The 27,213-nt window shown below is 38.4% G+C and overlaps 1 protein-coding gene across 1 annotated transcript; it reads left to right on the forward strand.

Moving 5' to 3' along the window:
* Window positions 1–2,085: 2,085 nt before the first annotated feature.
* Window positions 2,086–26,572, forward strand: LOC144654950 (uncharacterized). The gene is made up of 10 exons (XM_078515182.1): window positions 2,086–2,274; window positions 2,673–3,053; window positions 7,148–7,546; window positions 7,945–8,325; window positions 12,415–12,813; window positions 13,213–13,590; window positions 14,040–14,077; window positions 21,096–22,257; window positions 22,626–22,802; window positions 26,154–26,572. Exons 1-10 carry the CDS (start codon window positions 2,109–2,111, stop codon window positions 26,417–26,419), a joined length of 3,747 nt encoding a protein of 1,248 aa, XP_078371308.1. The 5' UTR covers window positions 2,086–2,108; the 3' UTR covers window positions 26,420–26,572.
* The last annotated feature ends 641 nt before the right edge of the window (window positions 26,573–27,213 follow it).

A 27,213-nucleotide genomic window follows, 5' to 3' on the forward strand; every position in this document is an offset into this window, starting at 1 on the left:
GATCGCGTGGAAGCTTTCGATTGGCTCTATGTGGGTGCCCTTTTTATCAACCAATCAGAATGCTCTGTTTGTTTCTCATTTTTGCACTGAATTTCCTTATTCCTGCACTAAATTAACTCATTTCTGCATCGAATTGACTAAAGACTGCATTTCCCTAAGCCGATCAGATTCGAGAAATTGTTTCATGTATACTATCAAGAAGGTTAATTTAAGGAAAATGTATGGGCTATAGCGACCAAAACCACTGTTCTTAAGAGGTAGATTCTGAATTTTTCGACAATCGGCCGACAGAAAAGGAATATCAAATAATAAACTATTTTCGAAAATGACATTCAACGGTTCGGTCTCCTTTAACTTTTTTCAAAATTAAGAAAAGTTGAAAATTCGAAAGACACGTCCACGCACCGTGGCGGCCATTTTGGATGAAATTTAAGGTGATTTCAAGACACTCGTGTAAACATACCAAACAACTACTCAGTATACCCTTTACACAGCTGTTTAGGTATCTCTTGAAGAAATATTATTTTGAGATATATTTTGTTTGTAAATATCACGTAAAAGAACAGTTACGATCTTCGACAACCGACCCATTTCTAGAACTTAAACGACAGGGCGAATATTAGCTAACTTCAAGATTGTCAAAAGCGGTCTGGTATATTGTTTTGGAGTAAAAAAACAACACCAAATTGAAGCTAAACTTTTCTTCTATGTGTGTGAAAAATATTACTGGTGGCCCGTAAAAACTGTTTCGCTGAGAGAAGTAACCATAAAAGCTGTTTTGCGCTCTGACTCTCTCTATTCATAGTAACTATTTGTGAATTTGTCCCGAAAAATAATTCTTTTGTCCCGTAAAGATTCCGATTAATGCCACGAAAGAACGTTCAACCAGTTTTTAAAATTCTGTGCATCATGTTTTCGGTCTTGGTAGTTGTCCTATCGTGAAAGAATAGTTTTCGTTGCGGGATTAGTAATTAGGAAGATGTACGTTTTGGTCTCGACATTCCGTCTGGGTGTAAACGCCGTGGTATAGATTAAATTAAAGACAAATCACGCTTCTCATAGATAGAATGAAATAAAATATAATCTAACCCAATTTACATAAAACATGTTCATGGTACAAAATCCTTACTTGTGGAGAGCGTGATATGATGGAGAAATGTATAGAAAAGAGCCACAACTAATCATGAAACAGGAAATATCATCTGTTTGTTTATTTACGCTTCAATAACTTGAGAATTAGTTTGGGCATTTGATACTGCGGTAGCCGTCCTGCTTTCTTTTCACATGAGTCAAAGGAATGATCATTTATGCTAAAACCACTTGATTCTATCGAGTTATGAAGAAAAATAGAGTAACGGAATCCTTCGGCAGAACGATTTTTCTCAAGCATGCTTATCACGCAAAATGTGTCAAACATCGTCTTCATTTTAAACTATCTATTTCCTCGACTTTAATTTAAATGTACTTCATCACTTTCGGGTAGATGATTATAAAAAGCTTTAACACGTACCTTAATTCTTCCGCGGTGCTTTAATTGAAGAACACCCGCTTCTTGTCGCTTACGAGTTAGAGCAAAAGGACAATGTGTTGTGTGACATTGTGCTATTTCGATAGTTTTCGCGAACTTCAAAAAAAAAAAAAACAAAAAAATGTTCCCATCGACCAATCACAGCGCAGTATGGACGTTACAGTTTTTTGATGTAAGTCTTGGAGTTGACTGCCGGTAACGGCTGAGTAAGAGCTGTAGAATAAAGAAGACATTTGATCCAAGAAGACCAAGTCTGACTGAGCTAATTTATATATAACGTTAGTCATAAAAAGTTTTTACTTTACCGTGTTTAGCATTTAGATGAATAACTTATTACTCCTTTTCAGCTAATGTGAAAACAACAACAGCAGCAGCAACAACAACAGTTCCAGCAACAACGGCAACGACGGAAGAAGCAATACAAGCATGCTTCAATGGGCCGTTAACTTTGCACTGTGAACTTGTTACAAACTTAAGTGCAGTCTATGAACTTCATTGGAAAATTAAATTGCCTGGCACTGGCTGGAACGAGTTTTCTTACTGTAACAAGTCCAGCACGAATTGCATCGTAACGAGACCAATGCTGCCAGAAGGAATCAAAGTGCTGAACAACTCTTATGGGTCTGTTACCTTAGAAAGAATAACAAAGAACAACACAAACGGCCATGCCCAGACTTTGTGTGAAGTTCACTATTCAGACAACTCCGTGACCTCGCATATTTATGAGATCAATTTTAACGTAAGATGTAAGTATAGTTGGTCTCTGGTATGATGTGCTCATGCATATGGCTTCCACCCTTACTGACAGAGGAATCAAAGGGGTGGGACCCTAATGAAATAAAGAGGAATCGTAGGGCTAGAGACCGTAAGGAAAGAGGTATCGCAGGGGTAGGGACTATAATAAAGGGAAAAAAATCGCAGGAGTGCTGTTAGAAAAAAAAGAGGAGTCTCGCGAAATTTAGTACTTGCGAAATTAAGTGAGAATAAGGTACTTAAAGTTAATTGCGAAATTATCGTTTGGCGAAAGCAATGCGCTTGTAACATACTCTCTAACTTCACACTGTGGGAACTTGACGAGGTCAACGTATTTAGCGGGTGTCTCTAAAACGGGATCTCACTGTACCTAATATTCTTTCTTGTGCAGGTGTGTGGATTCAGAAAGGGCGCGATCTTAACTTAACAAGGATCTTGCTGAGCATGCTATCATGTGAACGTGTGGTCGATATAGAGTGGTACAGCATTAATGGAAGCAAGTTTGCATACTGTAAATCTTGTCAGAGTTGCACGAAAACAAATAGCACTGATGGCAATCATCTAGTGCCGGCTTTCTGGAATCGATTGCAAGTAACTGGTGGTTCGTTATTGCTGACTGGAATTCAGGAGAACAATGACGGGCTCGCGATTAGAGTTAAAGTTTACGTGAAAACATCTGGAAAGCCGGCTGACAGGGACCTTGGCATAGACATCGCATCAGTGCATGAGTACACAATTAGGATATTTGTGAACATTTCTCGTGGTCCTCCAGGTAATTACCCTGATTAAGTTTTTGTTTAAAGGGTCATTTAAAAAAATAGCCTAACACCTTATCTAATTCGTAGTACAGTCCAACTCCAGCTGGAGTTGGACTGTACGAGCCACAGGAAGGTAATTATAATAATTTCATCGTGCATTGGGACGTATTTTGCGGACTAAATTGGAGAATTCAGTGGGCTAAAAACAATTTTTAGCCCGCTGCCGTGGACCAATTATAAACAAGAAGAATAACTAAGCCAGCCAATCAGAAGTGAAAACCATTCAACTGTTCGCGCCTTTTTCTTGCTGGCTGGCAGCACTTCAAGCTCCGTTAATTTGAGTCGAGGCACTTCCATCTGCGAATGCAAACTGTTTCTGAGCTTTATAACGACCAAGTGGTTGAAAATCTTAACGGAGAAGCAGATTCCCAGTCTTTTCAGCTAGATGAAGAGGAATCACGGAAACTCGAGAAAGACTCCAGGCGGCAAAGTAAATGTAAGTTTGCCTTCGTCGAGCGGAACAAGCTCAGCCGTTCAGGCATTATGCAAAACTTCCAACAAATTTCAACACTTTCAGGTATCCAAAGCTTAAGATACGACTGAAAATAAATAAAATGACCTGAAATTTTCAACTGTTTATTGTTTTATCCATCTCATATTACATATTCATGTAAGCTTTGTTCTACGAGTGAAAATTAGAAATTGCTCTCAACTATCAAAGCGAAGCGAAAGGTCCTACACTCGATCCGCCAGAATGCCGACCCGTATTCATGGAATAAGCTGTAATTCTCAAAGTTTACCTTTTTTTCACCCAAAGGCTTCAATAGTCACTCTATAAAAACATACCGAAAAAGTACCCAATGTAACATCTCTTCCCCCCCAAAAAGACAATATTCCAGTGGTAAACCTCTACGCGCCTCTGCATTTAATTAATCCACTTTGTAGGGAAGGTGTATAGAAATTTTGTTTGTTTACACCTCATTCCTGAGCTTAGAATATGAGTTCATCATGTGTCGCACGTGACATATGTAATATAAGATTAATAAAACAATAAACAGTTGATAATTTCAGATCATCTTATTTATTTTGGATACCTACGACGACTTTTTCTTTGCTTTCGATAAAATTTGTGTGACTTCCTTCTTAAGCAAAGATTGTTTTGTGTAATTTTACGGTTTTCTGGCGAGTTTTGTAAACTTTAATACCTGGCTTTCAATCAGAAAAAAAAACGCCGACTCGCCGAAGGGCAATGTTCAAAATATCGCTTATAATGTGTTTGATGCCTATTCTAAATGCCCTCTGAAATTATTATAATAGTAATAGAGTTGATGTTCTTGGGCTCATTTTAGCCCTTGCCTGCGGCTCGAGCTAAAATGACCCTGCCTCGGGCCAAAAACATTTTTACGCCCGCGAACATCAACTCTATTGTTATATTAAAACGTGGTGTCTGTATCAGTTAGTATAGGAAACCACATGATTTCGAGTACAATTTTAAGGATAAATAAGCACGAGTAAATTTTTCTAAGGCTAACGAAATCTTGCTTATTTATCCCAAATTACACGAGAAAAATCATGTGATTACTTATTAATAATATTCATGAAAAAATTGCGTGAAGGCAACTCGCGCAAATCTTTTACAAAAACAATTTATTCAAACTCGGCAAATATCATCCCGCATTCATTCAAAACAAGGTCAAAGCCCAAACAACGTACAGATTTCTCAATGTTTAAAAAGTCTTTAAGCCGAAAGATCTGGCTAAACAGTCCAACGAATTGTCTGAATAAAAGATTTGGGTTTCACCTCGTCCTTGTCGAGCTTGGGTGCTTTCCCTACAACACTTCCTTGGGCGAAAAATTCTCTGTCCCGTACAATAGAAAACCCATTGGTTCTGTTCTCTAAGTACAGTTTCTACCAAGCGATGTACTCATCACTGGAAAAAGTGAACCATTTACAGACTTGACTAAATATGGTCCATAATCTTCGCCAATGTGTTTGTTTTTGATTTCGGCGTAAATAAATTCGCTCAAGCAAAGCGAGAAGCTCAGTCGGCTCGTAGTTTCGATTTCGTCGGCAATTCCCCTCTTGAGAAACCACTTATTCCAAAAAGAGAACCGAAACCAGTGCCTCTTAGTGTTATGGTATTAAGAGCTGTCTTCAGGTCCTCTACTGTGCTCAAAACGGCAACCATTTTTTTCCTCGCAACTCGAAGCAGATCCAAACTTCGCGCCATGCAGATCGCGTGGAAGCTTTCGATTGGCTCTATGTGGGTGCCCTTTTTATCAACCAATCAGAATGCTCTGTTTGTTTCTCATTTTTGCACTGAATTTCCTTATTCCTGCACTAAATTAACTCATTTCTGCATCGAATTGACTAAAGACTGCATTTCCCTAAGCCGATCAGATTCGAGAAATTGTTTCATGTATACTATCAAGAAGGTTAATTTAAGGAAAATGTATGGGCTATAGCGACCAAAACCACTGTTCTTAAGAGGTAGATTCTGAATTTTTCGACAATCGGCCGACAGAAAAGGAATATCAAATAATAAACTATTTTCGAAAATGACATTCAACGGTTCGGTCTCCTTTAACTTTTTTCAAAATTAAGAAAAGTTGAAAATTCGAAAGACACGTCCACGCACCGTGGCGGCCATTTTGGATGAAATTTAAGGTGATTTCAAGACACTCGTGTAAACATACCAAACAACTACTCAGTATACCCTTTACACAGCTGTTTAGGTATCTCTTGAAGAAATATTATTTTGAGATATATTTTGTTTGTAAATATCACGTAAAAGAACAGTTACGATCTTCGACAACCGACCCATTTCTAGAACTTAAACGACAGGGCGAATATTAGCTAACTTCAAGATTGTCAAAAGCGGTCTGGTATATTGTTTTGGAGTAAAAAAACAACACCAAATTGAAGCTAAACTTTTCTTCTATGTGTGTGAAAAATATTACTGGTGGCCCGTAAAAACTGTTTCGCTGAGAGAAGTAACCATAAAAGCTGTTTTGCGCTCTGACTCTCTCTATTCATAGTAACTATTTGTGAATTTGTCCCGAAAAATAATTCTTTTGTCCCGTAAAGATTCCGATTAATGCCACGAAAGAACGTTCAACCAGTTTTTAAAATTCTGTGCATCATGTTTTCGGTCTTGGTAGTTGTCCTATCGTGAAAGAATAGTTTTCGTTGCGGGATTAGTAATTAGGAAGATGTACGTTTTGGTCTCGACATTCCGTCTGGGTGTAAACGCCGTGGTATAGATTAAATTAAAGACAAATCACGCTTCTCATAGATAGAATGAAATAAAATATAATCTAACCCAATTTACATAAAACATGTTCATGGTACAAAATCCTTACTTGTGGAGAGCGTGATATGATGGAGAAATGTATAGAAAAGAGCCACAACTAATCATGAAACAGGAAATATCATCTGTTTGTTTATTTACGCTTCAATAACTTGAGAATTAGTTTGGGCATTTGATACTGCGGTAGCCGTCCTGCTTTCTTTTCACATGAGTCAAAGGAATGATCATTTATGCTAAAACCACTTGATTCTATCGAGTTATGAAGAAAAATAGAGTAACGGAATCCTTCGGCAGAACGATTTTTCTCAAGCATGCTTATCACGCAAAATGTGTCAAACATCGTCTTCATTTTAAACTATCTATTTCCTCGACTTTAATTTAAATGTACTTCATCACTTTCGGGTAGATGATTATAAAAAGCTTTAACACGTACCTTAATTCTTCCGCGGTGCTTTAATTGAAGAACACCCGCTTCTTGTCGCTTACGAGTTAGAGCAAAAGGACAATGTGTTGTGTGACATTGTGCTATTTCGATAGTTTTCGCGAACTTCAAAAAAAAAAAAACAAAAAAATGTTCCCATCGACCAATCACAGCGCAGTATGGACGTTACAGTTTTTTGATGTAAGTCTTGGAGTTGACTGCCGGTAACGGCTGAGTAAGAGCTGTAGAATAAAGAAGACATTTGATCCAAGAAGACCAAGTCTGACTGAGCTAATTTATATATAACGTTAGTCATAAAAAGTTTTTACTTTACCGTGTTTAGCATTTAGATGAATAACTTATTACTCCTTTTCAGCTAATGTGAAAACAACAACAGCAGCAGCAACAACAACAGTTCCAGCAACAACGGCAACGACGGAAGAAGCAATACAAGCATGCTTCAATGGGCCGTTAACTTTGCACTGTGAACTTGTTACAAACTTAAGTGCAGTCTATGAACTTCATTGGAAAATTAAATTGCCTGGCACTGGCTGGAACGAGTTTTCTTACTGTAATAAGTCCAGCACGAATTGCATCGTAACGAGACCAATGCTGCCAGAAGGAATCAAAGTGCTGAACAACTCTTATGGGTCTGTTACCTTAGAAAGAATAACAAAGAACAACACAAACGGCCATGCCCAGACTTTGTGTGAAGTTCACTATTCAGACAACTCCGTGACCTCGCATATTTATGAGATCAATTTTAACGTAAGATGTAAGTATAGTTGGTCTCTGGTATGATGTGCTCATGCATATGGCTTCCACCCTTACTGACAGAGGAATCAAAGGGGTGGGACCCTAATGAAATAAAGAGGAATCGTAGGGCTAGAGACCGTAAGGAAAGAGGTATCGCAGGGGTAGGGACTATAATAAAGGGAAAAAAATCGCAGGAGTGCTGTTAGAAAAAAAAGAGGAGTCTTGCGAAATTTAGTACTTGCGAAATTAAGTGAGAATAAGGTACTTAAAGTTAATTGCGAAATTATCGTTTGGCGAAAGCAATGCGCTTGTAACATACTCTCTAACTTCACACTGTGGGAACTTGACGAGGTCAACGTATTTAGCGGGTGTCTCTAAAACGGGATCTCACTGTACCTAATATTCTTTCTTGTGCAGGTGTGTGGATTCAGAAAGGGCGCGATCTTAACTTAACAAGGATCTTGCTGAGCATGCTATCATGTGAACGTGTGGTCGATATAGAGTGGTACAGCATTAATGGAAGCAAGTTTGCATACTGTAAATCTTGTCAGAGTTGCACGAAAACAAATAGCACTGATGGCAATCATCTAGTGCCGGCTTTCTGGAATCGATTGCAAGTAACTGGTGGTTCGTTATTGCTGACTGGAATTCAGGAGAACAATGACGGGCTCGCGATTAGAGTTAAAGTTTACGTGAAAACATCTGGAAAGCCGGCTGACAGGGACCTTGGCATAGACATCGCATCAGTGCATGAGTACACAATTAGGATATTTGTGAACATTTCTCGTGGTCCTCCAGGTAGTTACCCTGATTAAGTTTTTGTTTAAAGGGTCATTTAAAAAAATAGCCTAACACCTTATCTAATTCGTAGTACAGTCCAACTCCAGCTGGAGTTGGACTGTACGAGCCACAGGAAGGTAATTATAATAATTTCATCGTGCATTGGGACGTATTTTGCGGACTAAATTGGAGAATTCAGTGGGCTAAAAACAATTTTTAGCCCGCTGCCGTGGACCAATTATAAACAAGAAGAATAACTAAGCCAGCCAATCAGAAGTGAAAACCATTCAACTGTTCGCGCCTTTTTCTTGCTGGCTGGCAGCACTTCAAGCTCCGTTAATTTGAGTCGAGGCACTTCCATCTGCGAATGCAAACTGTTTCTGAGCTTTATAACGACCAAGTGGTTGAAAATCTTAACGGAGAAGCAGATTCCCAGTCTTTTCAGCTAGATGAAGAGGAATCACGGAAACTCGAGAAAGACTCCAGGCGGCAAAGTAAATGTAAGTTTGCCTTCGTCGAGCGGAACAAGCTCAGCCGTTCAGGCATTATGCAAAACTTCCAACAAATTTCAACACTTTCAGGTATCCAAAGCTTAAGATACGACTGAAAATAAATAAAATGACCTGAAATTTTCAACTGTTTATTGTTTTATCCATCTCATATTACATATTCATGTAAGCTTTGTTCTACGAGTGAAAATTAGAAATTGCTCTCAACTATCAAAGCGAAGCGAAAGGTCCTACACTCGATCCGCCAGAATGCCGACCCATATTCATGGAATAAGCTGTAATTCTCAAAGTTTACCTTTTTTTCACCCAAAGGCTTCAATAGTCACTCTATAAAAACATACCGAAAAAGTACCCAATGTAACATCTCTTCCCCCCCAAAAAGACAATATTCCAGTGGTAAACCTCTACGCGCCTCTGCATTTAATTAATCCACTTTGTAGGGAAGGTGTATAGAAATTTTGTTTGTTTACACCTCATTCCTGAGCTTAGAATATGAGTTCATCATGTGTCGCACGTGACATATGTAATATAAGATTAATAAAACAATAAACAGTTGATAATTTCAGATCATCTTATTTATTTTGGATACCTACGACGACTTTTTCTTTGCTTTCGATGAAATTTCTGTGACTTCCTTCTTAAGCAAAGATTGTTTTGTGTAATTTAACGGTTTTCTGTTGAGTTTTGTAAACTTTAATACCTGGCTTTCAATCAGAAAAAAAACGCCGACTCGCCGAAGGGCAATGTTCAAAATATCGCTTATAATGTGTTTGATGCCTATTCTAAATGCCCTCTGAAATTATTATAATAGTAATAGAGTTGATGTTCTTGGGCTCATTTTAGCCCTTGCCTGCGGCTCGAGCTAAAATGACCCTGCCTCGGGCCAAAAACATTTTTACGCCCGCGAACATCAACTCTATTGTTATATTAAAACGTGGTGTCTGTATCAGTTAGTATAGGAAACCACATGATTTCGAGTACAATTTTAAGGATAAATAAGCACGAGTAAATTTTTCTAAGGCTAACGAAATCTTGCTTATTTATCCCAAATTACACGAGAAAAATCATGTGATTACTTATTAATAATATTCATGAAAAAATTGCGTGAAGGCAACTCGCGCAAATCTTTTACAAAAACAATTTATTCAAACTCGGCAAATATCATCCCGCATTCATTCAAAACAAGGTCAAAGCCCAAACAACGTACAGATTTCTCAATGTTTAAAAAGTCTTTAAGCCGAAAGATCTGGCTAAACAGTCCAACGAATTGTCTGAATAAAAGATTTGGGTTTCACCTCGTCCTTGTCGAGCTTGGGTGCTTTCCCTACAACACTTCCTTGGGCGAAAAATTCTCTGTCCCGTACAATAGAAAACCCATTGGTTCTGTTCTCTAAGTACAGTTTCTACCAAGCGATGTACTCATCACTGGAAAAAGTGAACCATTTACAGACTTGACTAAATATGGTCCATAATCTTCGCCAATGTGTTTGTTTTTGATTTCGGCGTAAATAAATTCGCTCAAGCAAAGCGAGAAGCTCAGTCGGCTCGTAGTTTCGATTTCGTCGGCAATTCCCCTCTTGAGAAACCACTTATTCCAAAAAGAGAACCGAAACCAGTGCCTCTTAGTGTTATGGTATTAAGAGCTGTCTTCAGGTCCTCTACTGTGCTCAAAACGGCAACCATTTTTTTCCTCGCAACTCGAAGCAGATCCAAACTTCGCGCCATGCAGATCGCGTGGAAGCTTTCGATTGGCTCTATGTGGGTGCCCTTTTTATCAACCAATCAGAATGCTCTGTTTGTTTCTCATTTTTGCACTGAATTTCCTTATTCCTGCACTAAATTAACTCATTTCTGCATCGAATTGACTAAAGACTGCATTTCCCTAAGCCGATCAGATTCGAGAAATTGTTTCATGTATACTATCAAGAAGGTTAATTTAAGGAAAATGTATGGGCTATAGCGACCAAAACCACTGTTCTTAAGAGGTAGATTCTGAATTTTTCGACAATCGGCCGACAGAAAAGGAATATCAAATAATAAACTATTTTCGAAAATGACATTCAACGGTTCGGTCTCCTTTAACTTTTTTCAAAATTAAGAAAAGTTGAAAATTCGAAAGACACGTCCACGCACCGTGGCGGCCATTTTGGATGAAATTTAAGGTGATTTCAAGACACTCGTGTAAACATACCAAACAACTACTCAGTATACCCTTTACACAGCTGTTTAGGTATCTCTTGAAGATTATTTTGAGATATATTTTGTTTGTAAATATCACGTAAAAGAACAGTTACGATCTTCGACAACCGACCCATTTCTAGAACTTAAACGACAGGGCGAATATTAGCTAACTTCAAGATTGTCAAAAGCGGTCTGGTATATTGTTTTGGAGTAAAAAAACAACACCAAATTGAAGCTAAACTTTTCTTCTATGTGTGTGAAAAATATTACTGGTGGCCCGTAAAAACTGTTTCGCTGAGAGAAGTAACCATAAAAGCTGTTTTGCGCTCTGACTCTCTCTATTCATAGTAACTATTTGTGAATTTGTCCCGAAAAATAATTCTTTTGTCCCGTAAAGATTCCGATTAATGCCACGAAAGAACGTTCAACCAGTTTTTAAAATTCTGTGCATCATGTTTTCGGTCTTGGTAGTTGTCCTATCGTGAAAGAATAGTTTTCGTTGCGGGATTAGTAATTAGGAAGATGTACGTTTTGGTCTCGACATTCCGTCTGGGTGTAAACGCCGTGGTATAGATTAAATTAAAGACAAATCACGCTTCTCATAGATAGAATGAAATAAAATATAATCTAACCCAATTTACATAAAACATGTTCATGGTACAAAATCCTTACTTGTGGAGAGCGTGATATGATGGAGAAATGTATAGAAAAGAGCCACAACTAATCATGAAACAGGAAATATCATCTGTTTGTTTATTTACGCTTCAATAACTTGAGAATTAGTTTGGGCATTTGATACTGCGGTAGCCGTCCTGCTTTCTTTTCACATGAGTCAAAGGAATGATCATTTATGCTAAAACCACTTGATTCTATCGAGTTATGAAGAAAAATAGAGTAACGGAATCCTTCGGCAGAACGATTTTTCTCAAGCATGCTTATCACGCAAAATGTGTCAAACATCGTCTTCATTTTAAACTATCTATTTCCTCGACTTTAATTTAAATGTACTTCATCACTTTCGGGTAGATGATTATAAAAAGCTTTAACACGTACCTTAATTCTTCCGCGGTGCTTTAATTGAAGAACACCCGCTTCTTGTCGCTTACGAGTTAGAGCAAAAGGACAATGTGTTGTGTGACATTGTGCTATTTCGATAGTTTTCGCGAACTTCAAAAAAAAAAAAACAAAAAAATGTTCCCATCGACCAATCACAGCGCAGTATGGACGTTACAGTTTTTTGATGTAAGTCTTGGAGTTGACTGCCGGTAACGGCTGAGTAAGAGCTGTAGAATAAAGAAGACATTTGATCCAAGAAGACCAAGTCTGACTGAGCTAATTTATATATAACGTTAGTCATAAAAAGTTTTTACTTTACCGTGTTTAGCATTTAGATGAATAACTTATTACTCCTTTTCAGCTAATGTGAAAACAACAACAGCAGCAGCAACAACAACAGTTCCAGCAACAACGGCAACGACGGAAGAAGCAATACAAGCATGCTTCAATGGGCCGTTAACTTTGCACTGTGAACTTGTTACAAACTTAAGTGCAGTCTATGAACTTCATTGGAAAATTAAATTGCCTGGCACTGGCTGGAACGAGTTTTCTTACTGTAATAAGTCCAGCACGAATTGCATCGTAACGAGACCAATGCTGCCAGAAGGAATCAAAGTGCTGAACAACTCTTATGGGTCTGTTACCTTAGAAAGAATAACAAAGAACAACACAAACGGCCATGCCCAGACTTTGTGTGAAGTTCACTATTCAGACAACTCCGTGACCTCGCATATTTATGAGATCAATTTTAACGTAAGATGTAAGTATAGTTGGTCTCTGGCATGATGTGCTCATGCATATGGCTTCCACCCTTACTGACAGAGGAATCAAAGGGGTGGGACCCTAATGAAATAAAGAGGAATCGTAGGGCTAGAGACCGTAAGGAAAGAGGTATCGCAGGGGTAGGGACTATAATAAAGGGAAAAAAATCGCAGGAGTGCTGTTAGAAAAAAAAAGAGGAGTCTCGCGAAATTTAGTACTTGCGAAATTAAGTGAGAATAAGGTACTTAAAGTTAATTGCGAAATTATCGTTTGGCGAAAGCAATGCGCTTGTAACATACTCTCTAACTTCACACTGTGGGAACTTGACGAAGTCAACGTATTTAGCGGGTGTCTCTAAAACGGGATCTCACTGTACCTAATATTCTTTCTTGTGCAGGTGTGTGGATTCAGAAAGGGCGCGATCTTAACTTAACAAGGATCTTGCTGAGCATGCTTTCATGTGAACGTGTAGTCGATATAGATTGGTACAGCATTAATGGAAGCAAGTTTGCGTACTGTAACTCTTGTCAGGGTTGCACGAAAACAAAAAGCACTGATGACAATCACATACCGGTTCTCTGGAACCGATTGCAAGTTGCTAGAGGTTTGTTATTGCTGACTAGAATTCAGGAGAGCGATGACGGGCTTACGGTTAGAGTTGAAGTTCACTTGAAGACGTCTGGTAAGCTGACTGGAAGGGACTTCAGCACAAAAAAAGAATCAGTGCGTCAGTACACAATTAGGATATTGGTGAACATTTCTCGTGGTCCTCCAGGTAATTACTCTGATAAGTTTGTTGTTTCAAGAGACATTTAAAAATAGCCCAACACCTTATCTAAGCCACAGAAAGAATCCGTAATAAAAAGGTGGTGTCTGTATTCTCTGTATTAAGAAGGTTAATTTAAGAAAAAATGTATGGGCTGAAGACCCAAACCACTGTCTGTAATAAGGAGTTGTCTGTGTTAAGTGGGTGTCCGTAATAAGAGGTTTGACTGTACAACGGCTACCTCTTAACGGCTGCCAGGATGTTTCGTCCGACCGTTAATCGATCCATACACATTCTGGCATTTGAGGAGAAAATGTTTGCCCTTGGACCCTTGTTTCCGTTAAACACGCATGACAAAGATAGGAATTTAGTAAGAGGTTGACGAGTCCTTATTGTTCATAGGATAATATCCAATATGGTATAATATAATACAATTTTCTCTACTGCATTAATTCCAGATGAAGAAAACAAAACGCTTTCCACGGCTCCGGCAAAGGTGAGCATGTAAACAATTATAAACTGTATAAGTAATTCTAAATAAATATGAATTTTAAAAAGGAAAACATACCGTTACGTAAACGGTTTGCAAGGAATTGATTATTGTTAATTAAGGTTTCAATGTTTTAATATTCAATGTAAACAATAACAGTAAAAACAACAGACAAACAAACAACACTGCCCGTCACTGTTCGTGTTCATGAATGAGGATAATAAAGGGGGATATAGATCACGTTTCACGGAAAATAAAGCGGCCCATCCACAGTTCACTAAAAATAATAATATTGGCATTTCACGTTTCAGAAAAAATAGAGAGAACGTTTTGGAAAATTACGGCTCACAGCTACTGTGGAAATCACGATTCAGGAGGGAAAAAGCAGCCATTTCACACTTTAAGGGAAAAAAGGCCGATCACGAAAATACCCTTTATCACCATCATGCATGTGCTATGTTTGGTATCATTCTAGGAGAGAAAATAATCTTAGTTACCAATGGCAGAATTTTCAATGTTTGGACGTGAAAACCGCCCAAATTTCCCATCAGAGTTATCAAAACCAAAAGACCACCAACCTCCGAAAATAAGGATTTAAACCGCAAATTCACAAACCTCGACCCCTAACCCTTGTTACAATTAATATTAACATGTAATGTCATGAAAACCTGGTAGAATGTCTACAAGGCCCGCCACCAAAACTAAGAGGCAAAACCGGAAACTGAAGCCGGATAACCAAAACTGAATAATCATTTTTCTTGTCCCTAAAAATCGAATTCTGAATGTCAAAAAGGGGAAGAACAGAAAATCGAAATGAATAACAAAACTGATAAACGAGAGATTGTAGGTGCAAAACCGAAAAACTGATCTAGCTGGGAATTGACCAATGCCATAACGTCCAGGAAGTACCTTCCGTCTTCATCAACAGATCATGGTGTGTCAGTGTTCTCGTGTTACAGCCAGCCGCATGCATATATCATCAGTTAAAACAGTCCCATATTGGTGGACAGAGGGCAAAGAATACCACATAAGAAAATCATTTTTTCCTTAGTGCCCTTTTTTAGGGCGTCAGTCGAAGGGAACAATTGCTTATTTATGTACTTGGCCGGTATTTAGTTACGATTTTCATTTTTTTCTTTTGTTGGTGGTGTCGCCATGTCTTTTTTCCCGTTTGCTGAGTATTTACAACCCCTTAAAAGTTAAAAAGGTGCTGTCAGCACTTCCTTACAAATGACAGCTAAAATGCGGCCTTTCACATTATCAACAGTCCCTATTGAGTAAGCTTATGTTCATTCTGGTCTTGTCTCCAGAGAGCGCTTGATCCTTTAAATTGTTTTCACTGACTTGATAATGAAGATATTCTTTACATTTGATAAAATTGTACTGAGACGTCTCAAGAAACATGTTCAGCCTTGACTTCAGAAATAACATAATAACAAAAACACAACTCAGAGACTCAAAGGATAGTGCAGAATGCAATATGGCCAATCGGTTGACGGTATAATTATAATTTCGCTTGAGAATAAGTCAAATGAGTTCACTTTTCAGTTTGGAACGTTGTTGAAAGACCGAACGTGACACATTTCGATTTTGACATGAAGCAAACACTTGAATCACATGACAACCTACATACGGGAGAAGGATTTCCCTTATTGAAGGATTTCCCTTATTTAGTCAAGAAATTTTTCAATCATTTGAACCGTTTTGTTTTATGTTAACTTTCGTTGAATTTCAAAAAGACTTTTTAAGCAGCAAACGTGATACTTTTACTTTTCGCGCAAACGTATGTAACATGATACTTTTTCTCTTAAACAACAGTGACGCCTAAAAGTCTAATTAAATTAATTTGCAGTTTTGCTGGTGCCACGGAGTCTGCAAGAATCCTACCACATTGCAAAGCACACGACGTTAGGCTTAGATACGAAATTTTATACACGTCCTTGTTATCTAAATTTTCGCTAGTTTGAATTTCAGTTAGACATTGAATCAGCAAACGAAATACTTTTCCCTTTCTGTGCAAACGTATGTACTTTTGTTTTTCTCTTAAACGTCTGTAGCATCATACATTTGTTTTTGTCGAAAACGTATGTGACGTGATACATTTCATTTGTTTTCTGCAAACAGGGTGACATTAATGGGTGTATGTTAAACCCAGAACACACCCGAAACACCCTGGAACACCCCGGAACACCAAGATTTTTTAAACACAGATTATTTTAAAAATGCAAAATGAATTAAAATAAATAAAAAATAAATTAAAAAAATTAATGAACAGGTCCGTAACAAGCAAGAGGCAAGACGAGGTGGGAGTGACTACTTAGCACTCACTTGATGTCGTGAGACTTCTTATTTTTTCATACACGAGGTACAAATCACACTTACCTATTTTTTTAAGTTAAAAAAAGTTGAGACAAAGAGGATTCGAACCCGGGTGGCCGGCATGCCGAGCGGGAATGATATCCACTAGGCTACCGACGACCAGCTGCCAGAATCCTGATTATTGTAGATAAAAATCCTAACCATATTACGAAAGCTAACCGCAAGCAACCCAACCTAAAGTAGGCTAATCGGAGTGCTATTTAGGCTAACCGAAGTGCTAGTTAGGCTAAGGCTAAGCGGAGTGCTATTTAGGCTAACCGGAGTGCTGTTTAGGCAGTAGTATTCTACATGAACTGGGTGTTACGTGGTATAAATATGTCATGAGGTGTCTCGCTATTGTCTCACTACAACAACTGAGTGCAGAATAGTTAGTCCCGTTAATCCCAAGACGAGGCACTTGCCTCGTCTAGATTTTGCCCAAAATTAAAAACAAAATATGTTTTGTTGAGAAAATAATCCCCAGGTGAACAAGATTGAGTTTTTCCATGAAATACGTCATCAAATTTCTCTGAAAAAGTTTTAGAACTTCTAGATTTCAAAATTTCTTGGAGGGCCTACTCCAAGAACCCCCAGCAAGACCTTGCCTCGTCAATGGCAACAGTCTGGTTACGGCCCTGATGAGAGAAATATGATATAAAGCTGAACTGGAGCATACTCATTTCTTCAAATTACACAATCAGAATTTCCATGAATGACCTTTCACAAACGGCTCTAAATAAAAGGGTTTCGAAGCAGTTCTTACCGCAAAGTTCCGAAGGTGTCCTCGGACTTACGAGAACGCCTCAAACACTTCCAAACACTTAAAAAAAGCTTCCGAACATTTTCAAAGTCTTTTGCCTGAGGAAAAAACATTTCATTTGGAGAATCCAATGGTCATTAAGAACAATTATTCAAATAATAGATAAAAAATATGCGCTCGAGCTCGTTATAAGCACGCGCGATAATTCGGAAGGAACGCGCAAAATTTAATGCAATACATTGGTGTCGAAGGAACGGACCCAAGCTCTCACAATGTCATCTGTTTAATAAAACCATCGCTATTTCCTTATTTACGCTTTCTGAAACAAATATATTTGTCTCAGAAAGCGCTATGGTCTCCTTGTGGTACTCTTCTTTCTGGAACAAAATACTTTGTGCTAAACGCATGCGCAGATTAGTCTACGTCATACACTGGGTTTCTCACGAACATTGCGTGTTTCTTCCTGTGAAAAGATTCCTGTAGACTCCGTGGCGCCGACTTAAAACCGCAAATAATTAAATATGACCTTGAGGCGTCATTGCGGTTCATGTGAACAATAATAATAATAATAACAACAACAACAACAATAATAATAATAATAATCAACTTTATTTTTCGAGGGTGACACTTAACAGTAAACACTGATGAACTCGTGGCTCTCTAAACAAATTCAAAATAAACGTATTTATTTTTTTCCAAGAGGGCACGGTAACGAATCCTGCAATCTGATTGGTTATTAGCGCGGGCAAGATTCTCCTATCTCTGCCCACGGGCCACGGTAACGCTTTCGTGAGTTTCATTTCGCGGCGAGACGAACGAACCCATGACAGTTTTGCTCTCCAAAATGATTTAAATCGATGTAGTTGCTCACCAACCGTTGTAAATTTGAAAGGGAAAATTAGCAGTGGAATTAAAGACCTTGAAGTTCTCCAAAAGGCGAGTATTTATTCTCTTTAGTGACAAAATGAAGTTATAGTTTTATGGCCGTGGTTTGCCGATCGTTGTTTGTGCATTCGCACTGATTTTCACGCCATTGCAGTTAACTGCAAGTCGCCGGTTTACAGACTCGATTTATCCTTTCAAACACCTTGCTTCTCTGCTACTTTTCTCCAAAACCGAATACTGCTTATCGCCATTCAAGAAAATGAGATGCTTTATTAAAAAAACAGTCAAATTAATTCTCGCAATATTGTGCCGTCACTGTGCAGGCGACCAAACTACACATTTCAGCTTCATTCAGTTTCACATTCGCAAACTTTTTGTCAAAACAGAATACTGTGGGAATCAACACAGAGGTTTTTGACTCGTTAAATACAAATGTAAATAGCTAAGTGCTTTCCAGTCCGAAAAGTAAGTTTAATTAACTAAAGAACTCACAAGCCGAAATGGAGTTAAAAGTGTTTCGCAACTCGCTGATTGCTCCGTTCTACATTGTGCTTTTCTATTATGCTTTTTTTCTTTTTTTTTTCAGATAGAGTTTTCCGATTAAACGGAAATGGAACGACTTTTTCCGCCTGTTATAGCTAATTAGATGCAAAGTGCCGTTTGTTTCAATTTTTACAATGAAATTTCAGTTGTTATTCATTGTTACGAGTAGATTAAATTAGCAATCCTTGCAGTAAATACAATATCTCGTGGTGGAATGCAAACTATACTCTTTTTAAACTGCTTGAAAATCAAGATACAATATTTACGTTTCACAGTTTTCCCAGAAAAATATATTGAAAACAGCAGTATATTTTCTGAGACAACTGAAGAAAAATGTTTTTAGGTGCAAAGTATCCATGGTGTAAAAAAATAGTTACTGAAAGGAGGCGGCTTTTTTATCGCATACGTAAAAGCCTGTGAAACCTGTGAAACTCACAAGTAACGTAAAACAAAGAACGACCAAGACAACAAAGAACCTCGAAACAATAAAAAGCAGGAAAACAATAGCCCCCAAAACAAAGAAACATTTTACAAGTTCTTACACCAGAGTAAATCCCAAACGTTAACGAACATGAAAGTTTTCGCAGCATAACTTTTTCACAACTTATTTTCCATCCAAACAGTTGCCATTTGTGGAACTTCACACTTCTCTAAGGTTTTGCAACTTGCTTTTTGCCACCAAATAAATAGAAATTTGGGAGTTGAAAATGAGGCGGTATCTTTTTGTTCTATTGTTTTCTTTTCATTTGCACATAAAAATTCCACGGGTAAACATAACATATCACCTTTTTTGTCGTACCTTAGGAGCGAGTACAACAGGCGAATATCACACGTATCTTGTCTTCTATCTTGCCTTTTGTTTCAGAACTAATTCTTCTTTCTTTCGAAACTGTGGCCATGTCATGTGGACTGACTGCCTTCAGATATGCCATTTGACGAGAGCAATACTTTTTTGAGAGCTGCACTGCATGGTGATATTACACTGCCCTCGAGTAGTGGACAACACGCGCGGAAGAAAAAGTTACCAAAGCGTAAAATGTCAAATCATCGATACACACCTATTGAGAATGATGATTGTGCAGGCTGTTGAGAAATGTGGCCGCGAGTGGCGTAGCGTGCCCAGGTTAATGATTGGAAATATTTTTGTGCATTTTATTCGAAATAAAAAATATTTTTTTAAAATTCTTACATATTTTATTGGCAATGCACCACATTTTACTATATTGGTAATAGCTCTCTATAACGAAACGTGGATCGCGCAAAATTTAAGAATTCCTGATTTAGAGTTTTCTGTTTACCGTTATTACGGTAATATCGATTTAGTGAGTAAGAAATACACATCATTAAAACTTCAATCCTAGAGCAATAACTAGTGTAACTTTTATGTCAATCCGATGAAGGGAAATTTTCGGTTTGGACCCGAAAAAACTGTTGAACCCAATCCCAAACTTGACGGCAACATCATTTTCTTCTGGGATAGCTTTTGACATTTTAGACTACCGTAGAATCCCACTTTCCTGAGGGATAGTAAAACCGAGAAAATAAGCCAGCAGATTAATGTACTTTTAATGGGTTAACTAAGTGAATTTAATAAGATTTTCAATAGGCGGAAAAATGTGTTCCATTTAAGTGAATTTTCCGCTAAATCGGAAAACTCTGATGAAATTTTCCTTGAGTACTGTTCATTTTAGTGAATTTATTTTGTTTGGCAGTAAGCTCTTATAGCAAACAGATCATTATTTACTCTTGCCGTAGCTTATGGCGATCGACTCAACATTGGATGCGCGCGTATATAAATACAAACACATTTGGCAAGAAAGTCTTTGTAGGTTTTTTAGGTGTTTTTTAATCAAACACATTAAAGTAGGAAAAAAATAAATAAGTTATTTATCGGCTTAGGGTCGGTCCGTATAGTGAAAAACTGTGACCTCGGCCTTGAAAATGCTGCCCTCGGCCTGCGGCCTCGGGCAGCATTTTCAAGACCTCGGTCACAGTTTTTCACTATACGGACCTCCCAGCCGGCAAATAACATATATATATTCATATAAAAAGTGAAGTAATAAAAACTAATCTACAAACGATTTAAAATATAATTTATCTAAGAATTAATACAATATATATAAATATGTAAAAAGAATAACCTAGGATATAGTAAAATGATGAATATGATTATAGGACTCCAAGAAATACTTATATAATGACTTCTTCACAATTTCTAAACTAGAGCTACTCTTCATATGGCAACGCTGTTGTTTGAAAAAAAAAAAGCAATCATAATAGATTGCTGTGAAGGAGACTATAGAACCAATCAGGTCATATGATATGCACAAGTTTCCCAGTTCTAAATGGTTGCCGAAATTTAATGATTGTATTTTGATTAACTAATTGAGATTGGCTCTTTGATTTCTTAGCTTGTGGTTAAGTTCTTGTTGTGAGGGAAATAATTGGCCTGGCAACTGAAACGTTTTTCTTTAACAGGTTTGTTGTGTTGGAGCAAACTTCCCCTGCAAACCAAAACAGATACATTGGAATAACACGGAGGGGAAGTCAGACAAATGCTTGGACTGTCCCGACTGTCCCGCGGGATCACAGCCTTCTGTTGCTTGTGGCAGCTCAGTAAAATTCGGTAAACCTGTTTACTGTGTCTCCTGCGAACTTGGCAAAACGTATTCTGACAAATATGACAACGCGCAATGTAAGGCATGTAAAAAATGCTCTAAAGGTAAAGCAGTTAAAAAGAACTGCACCTTGTTTACAAATACTGAATGTGACACTAAATGTGGACACGGATTTTACACCTTTCCTTTAATATCCAGCTGCTTGCCTTGCAAACAATGTTGCAATGATGGAAAAGACAAATTTGCAACGGAATGCATGAATAACAAGAATAAGTGTAAAGCTCGGCATAGGAGATGCGCTCATGTCCATGCAATGTCTTCGAAACCACGAGACCGTGATTCTGTCACCTTACCAACAACTCAGCCAGTTCCATTAGAAGGCGAAATAACAACAATGTCCATCTTGTTTTCTGAAATTTCTGAAAAATTAAGAACCTTTATCACGCCCACTTGGTCAGTGGACAACAAAGCGCTAACAGGTGAGGCAGTGGAGACTGGGAAACAAGATGGTACAAGCTTAGTTGTGATCCTGCTTACAGTAGCTCTAGCGATGTGCCTAGTTGTGTCTTCCTTGGTAATTGCAAAGAAAGTCATATTAGGAAAAGATTTTCTACGTTCTTCAAGGGAGCAGAATTTGGATCATGGAGGCAATAACAGTATTCAAAGACAACCCCCTCCTCGGTCCCAATGGTCGGCATCACATACGTCTGGCCAAGTCTCTGCATCATCTTTTCTCAATCGGCCTGAATCATCTCAACCCAATCCGTCTGAATCGCCTCCGTCTAGTAGATCTGCATCACCTCTGCTCATCCGACCAGAATCATCTCAATCCAATCGGCCTGAATCGCCCAAGATCAGTGGATCTGCCGGATCTCCTCTAGCATCGGCATCGCCTCGAGCTGATGGAAGTACTTTACCCCAACCTAATGGATATACATCACCTCAGCTAAACAGATCTGCCTCACATCACCCCAGCTGGGCTGCCTCAGCCCAATTTTGCCGATCTGCACGACAACAGATAGGTAAGTAAATCTTTGCAATAAAATATTTTTGTTCTTTCAATTTATCCCAGAAATGCCAGCTTAAGAGGAAATAGCGTTGTGTTGTATGCAAAAAAAGCCCTACTAGTTTTCGCTGATTAGGGCGAAACAAGAAGTGATTATTGTTGAATGTCAAGGGGATTATTGAACAATTATCACTTCGCCTTTGGCGAATAATTGTTATAGTATAATATTACGGAGTCTTTGATGGTTGAATGCGATTTCAAACTGAAACAATCGTGTTTACGATCAATTCTACTGCCGTGTTGAGGGACTTGGATGTATTTATTTGGAACTGAAATTAACCTGGCCTGAAAAATGACAGCTAAAGTATCCTCCTACCATTTTAGATGATGTTACCCTTGAAGAGTTGGAGGACAACAACATGGAGTTGTTTGACTGGGTATGCACACGACTCGATAATGGAAGAGTGGGATTCAGGAGGGACTATGAACGCTTGGCCTCCAAATACAAGATAATTCCAACCGAAGCACACAACTCCTTGCGAAACGAGTCTCTGAGCGAAGGTAGAAGCCCATCCAAGCTTTTAATGAGCCGTCTCCAGACTACATACCCTCATCTTCCACTCCGCCATTTTGTAAGGACTCTAAAAGACATTGGACGAAATGACATTGCACAGAGACTAACGCCGCATATGCGAAAAAATGTTGTTTAAAGATAGACAGTCTTTATTGAGGGAATAATTTCAGTGTGTTTTGAACAGCTTACGGTGCTTTCGTCTTCACTAGAGCTGAATACATTTCGGACGTGCTAAAGAACACAAGACAGCTGACGAGGCTTTTCTTAGTTTTAATTTGAGCCGAATGACTTTAAGACATGTAAAATCTACAGCACAGAACGAGGCTTTTCTTTTTATTAAAGCTAAGTAATTCTACAACGGTAGTTGACTTCCATTCTTAGCCTAAATAGATGATAAATAAAGTAAGTGGACGATTTATTAAACAATGTTGGCCAAAGTTCAAATATGGCCAAAGTTCAAATATGTAAGATTTAAGATGTTGATCATCTATAAATGCAAACTCATTCATATTTCTATTATATTTATATTGGTGTTAACTATAATTCTTAAAAAACATGCAAGCATGCAATAGGCAGTGGGTAATATTAAGTCAAGAGAATATTTTGAATATAATCCAAGGGCTAAAACCTTAAAATTTGAATGCATGTCTACGAGAATTAAAATAGGGATTTTTAAGCTCTATCATCTCTTTCCAGGCTCTCTATTTCGAAAACGGCAACGTGTTGTGTAGGCCTTATCCCGCGGGATTTCGCAGGATAATTGTCAACTATTGATGTCAATACTAGTGTTCTCTCTCATTTGATTGCTTACATACCTCGATATTGAATTTCGGTATTTCTAAGAAATGATACTGAGATACAATTTAATTATGTTTTAACGCTTTTGTATTTCTCATTTGAAAACACCTTAGTTGAAGCAAGTTAGTTTAATATACATGTACAAGGCTTAAGGAAAATGTAACAATATATTTTTTGCATGGATATTTTTGGTATTTAATACCCCTGATGAAGGTTTGATTTGTCCATCCGAAATAACGGGTCGAATTAAATATAATATAACACATCAGCTGAATTTTGAAGTGTGTTTATTAAGTCTAGCTCTATTGCTGATCCTGACCTACATCCAGATCCAGCTACAATTTGCTCCGGTTTGTTCAAAGGATCTTTGCAAAGTGTTCAGAAATAAGTTTGCATTTATTTGTTTATTTTGTGATAATACATGACTTTCACGAAATTCTGCCGGTTATCGGTCTTTCAGACGTTGCAACATCCTACCTTAATCCGTTTCCATGGACACCACTAGACGTTTCGGTCGGGACTCCAGTTGAGGTGGCTTTCACATGCAGTTGTCATGAATGTTGTGGTATCTCCCTGTTTTCCAAGGATAGTAGGTTGCCGAGGTCTTGTAGGGGTTTCTGCAGTTAAGTGCATTTTAAGGTGTGCCTCTCCCAACGTCCAACATGGAGAACTAGGGGCTGTCCATTTTCGGTCCTTTCCCCCATTTACCAATCAAACTCGCAAATTTCACAAACGCGACAAGGTGGCGTGCGCAGAGTGAAGCAAAAGATGACGTAGAAAAGGAAAGATCTCTAGTTGTCTCAATTCTAAAAGTGCTACGCGAAAAAGGAAAGAAGAAAAAGAGGCGAATAAAGGCAAATCGGGGTCCGAATTTTTTTAAAAAAGAGGGAGGCTCGAGAAAACAACAGAAGTTGTACTTTCTCCTCGTAATTTTCTTCCGGCCAATTGAACCTTATGCAATCAGCACGTATCGATGTCACGGATGTAGGGGGACAAAAAATGGCTTACATCGGAGCTCCCTTTTTCGAGCTAGAATGGGCCAACCTTCACTTGCCCCTCCCCTCCTGACTTTATGCACCTCAAGATCATTATTTTTTTGCGTGACATATAGGGCGAAAATACAGAGACGAAGTCACTCTGACCTCTTGCGGCATAAACACCACATACAATGCCTCGTTTACAATAGGCACATTTTTATGCGTAGCGCATTGCGACAGTTACGCCTTGGCGAAAACAATGTTAAGCTCCTTTGGTCAGTCTGAGAAACGTTTTGAGGCCCGGCCATGAACAACTTTTTCAGTCCGTTTTACCACTGGAGGACTTCTGGTGTTACTGGAGCCCCTCACTAGAGATCTAGATATCCAGGGAACACCAATGAGGGTGTGTTAAATGCTGTTACATTTCAGAAGGCAATCTACTCGATGTTATAAGGTAAGGAAACTTGTTTTTCTTAATTCTTTTCAAGCAGTCACTGCATGCTTCACAAAACGTTCGACATGGAATAAAGGATCATTCAAATCATTCTTCGTTTTGAAACAACTTAAAACACTAAATGAATAGTGCGACACGCACTTGAATTTTTTAAAAGATTGCAAGTTAAATACAACTGCACATATTGAACAACAGTCGATTTGCTGTCAGCCGCGAAATTTATTCGTGACCTACGCGTGACATTTTGAGTATGTTGCTTCTTGTTTACTTCTTTGAATTGTTTGTTCGTGTGTTACATGACACTTTCATTTCACTTTTTAATTTTGAGTATGTTGCTTCCTGTTTACTTCTTTGAATTGTTTGTTCGTGTGTTACATGACACTTTCATTTCACTTTTTACGGGGTTTCTGATTTGTTACTAATGAGGATTGAAGAGTTTTCGCACATATTTCTTGGAGATTGTTTCCTTAAATCTCAAATTGTTTGTCAATAATCACATTTAAATTTGAGATGCTGGTTATCAGTTTGAAGCTGTTTGAGATCCGCGTGAATTTTTCGTCGTCACGTGATTGAGTCATAACGGCATCAGACTAATTCTCTTTGAAGTTTCACGACACCGTCGAAAAGTATCACTTGACATGACACTAAAAAAAACAACGAACTGAAGACCCTAACCGTTTCTCCACTTTATTGAAAGTCGCTGTAGAAAAGTACTTCATTATTCACTTGCTCTAAGAATTAAAGCGGAGCTCCCCAGCGGCCCGAAGGGCCGCAGAGCGGAGCACCAAAACCATAAAAAATCACAATCATGGGGATGGAAATAGTAAAAACCATGCATCTGAGTTTTCATGGTCATCATGGCTTGCGGCATGCTACGCGGGCGCGTCCGTACGTACGGTGTGATGTGTCGCACATCATCCGGGATCTTAGAAGACTTTGTTTTTCGCGCGCTTTCTGAGGCTCCCCGCGGCTACACAGTCGATTTGTCAGGTCAGGTCAGCAGGTCAATTCTCCTAAATTTTTCAATCTTTTTGGAAGCTGGCTCAGTTTGTACCTTTTGCCATTTCTCTTAAATGTTATGACGTTATAATTTTAAATAATTATAATAGGTTTTATGATGGATGGAAGAACGTTGACCGAGGAGCAGAAACGAAAGAAGAGAGAAAAAGACAGAGAACGACAAAGGGAAAAAAGAGGAAGGACAACCGAAGAGCAGCATGAAGCAGAGATAGAAAGGCGACGGGAAGTAACAAGAAACAGAACGGAAGAACAGCGTGAAGCTCGTCGAAAAAGGGAACGAGAAATAAGAAGGAACAGTACGGCAGAGAATGCTTTGCTGCCCTACGTGCCAGTGAGCACAATGGGCAGTGAGTGAGTGAGTGAGTACGGCAGAGAAGCGTGAAGCAAAGAAAGAAAGACGACGAAAAATAAGAAGGAACAGTACCGAAGAGCAACGTGAAGCACAGAGAGAAAGACAACGGGAATTAAGGAGAAACAGAACGGAAGACCACCGTAAAGCAAAGAGGGAACGAAAACGGGAACTTATCAAAACTTAGGGAGTAGTGGAGAGTGAGTTTGACATCATGTCACAATACTACTAGTACTACTGAGACAAAAAGACACAAAATTGCTGCTCGAGCGATGATACAATGATGCTAGATAATCTTCACTTTTTGGATGGACAAGAGCCCTTCTATATTGTAGCAATGGACATACAAAATCCCAAAGAAAGCTATGTGCCTAAAAACAAAAGCTGCTGTGCTAATAGAGAAGAAATTCTGTCAAATTGCCCATTATGAATTTTGTTCTGTAGCGCTGTAATTTTTGACGCTTCTCGGAATTTTTCAAGCAATTTCCCGGAATTGACGGTACAGTAACCTCTCGGTTATTTACGTTTGTAATTTAATCGAAACCAGAGGCCACGAGCAATCGATGAAATTCGGTTCCATGCTCACAAATGAATATTTATCAATCCGTTCGGTTGATATTGATAATCAAAATACAACTGAATGCATACAAATATTTTGCAATTTTTTCACATCATCGATTTTCAATGTCATTATCCACAGCACATTCATAATAAGCATTGATCTAATAGATTAAGCATACTTTGATTGTTTTAAATATTTACATCAAAGCATAGCAGTTTTTTTGTTGTCAATTCTTCTT

This window comes from Oculina patagonica, chromosome 5 (genome assembly GCF_052425735.1).
Source record: "Oculina patagonica isolate OP01 chromosome 5, crgOcupat, whole genome shotgun sequence".
NCBI classification, from domain to species: Eukaryota; Metazoa; Cnidaria; class Anthozoa; order Scleractinia; family Oculinidae; genus Oculina; species Oculina patagonica.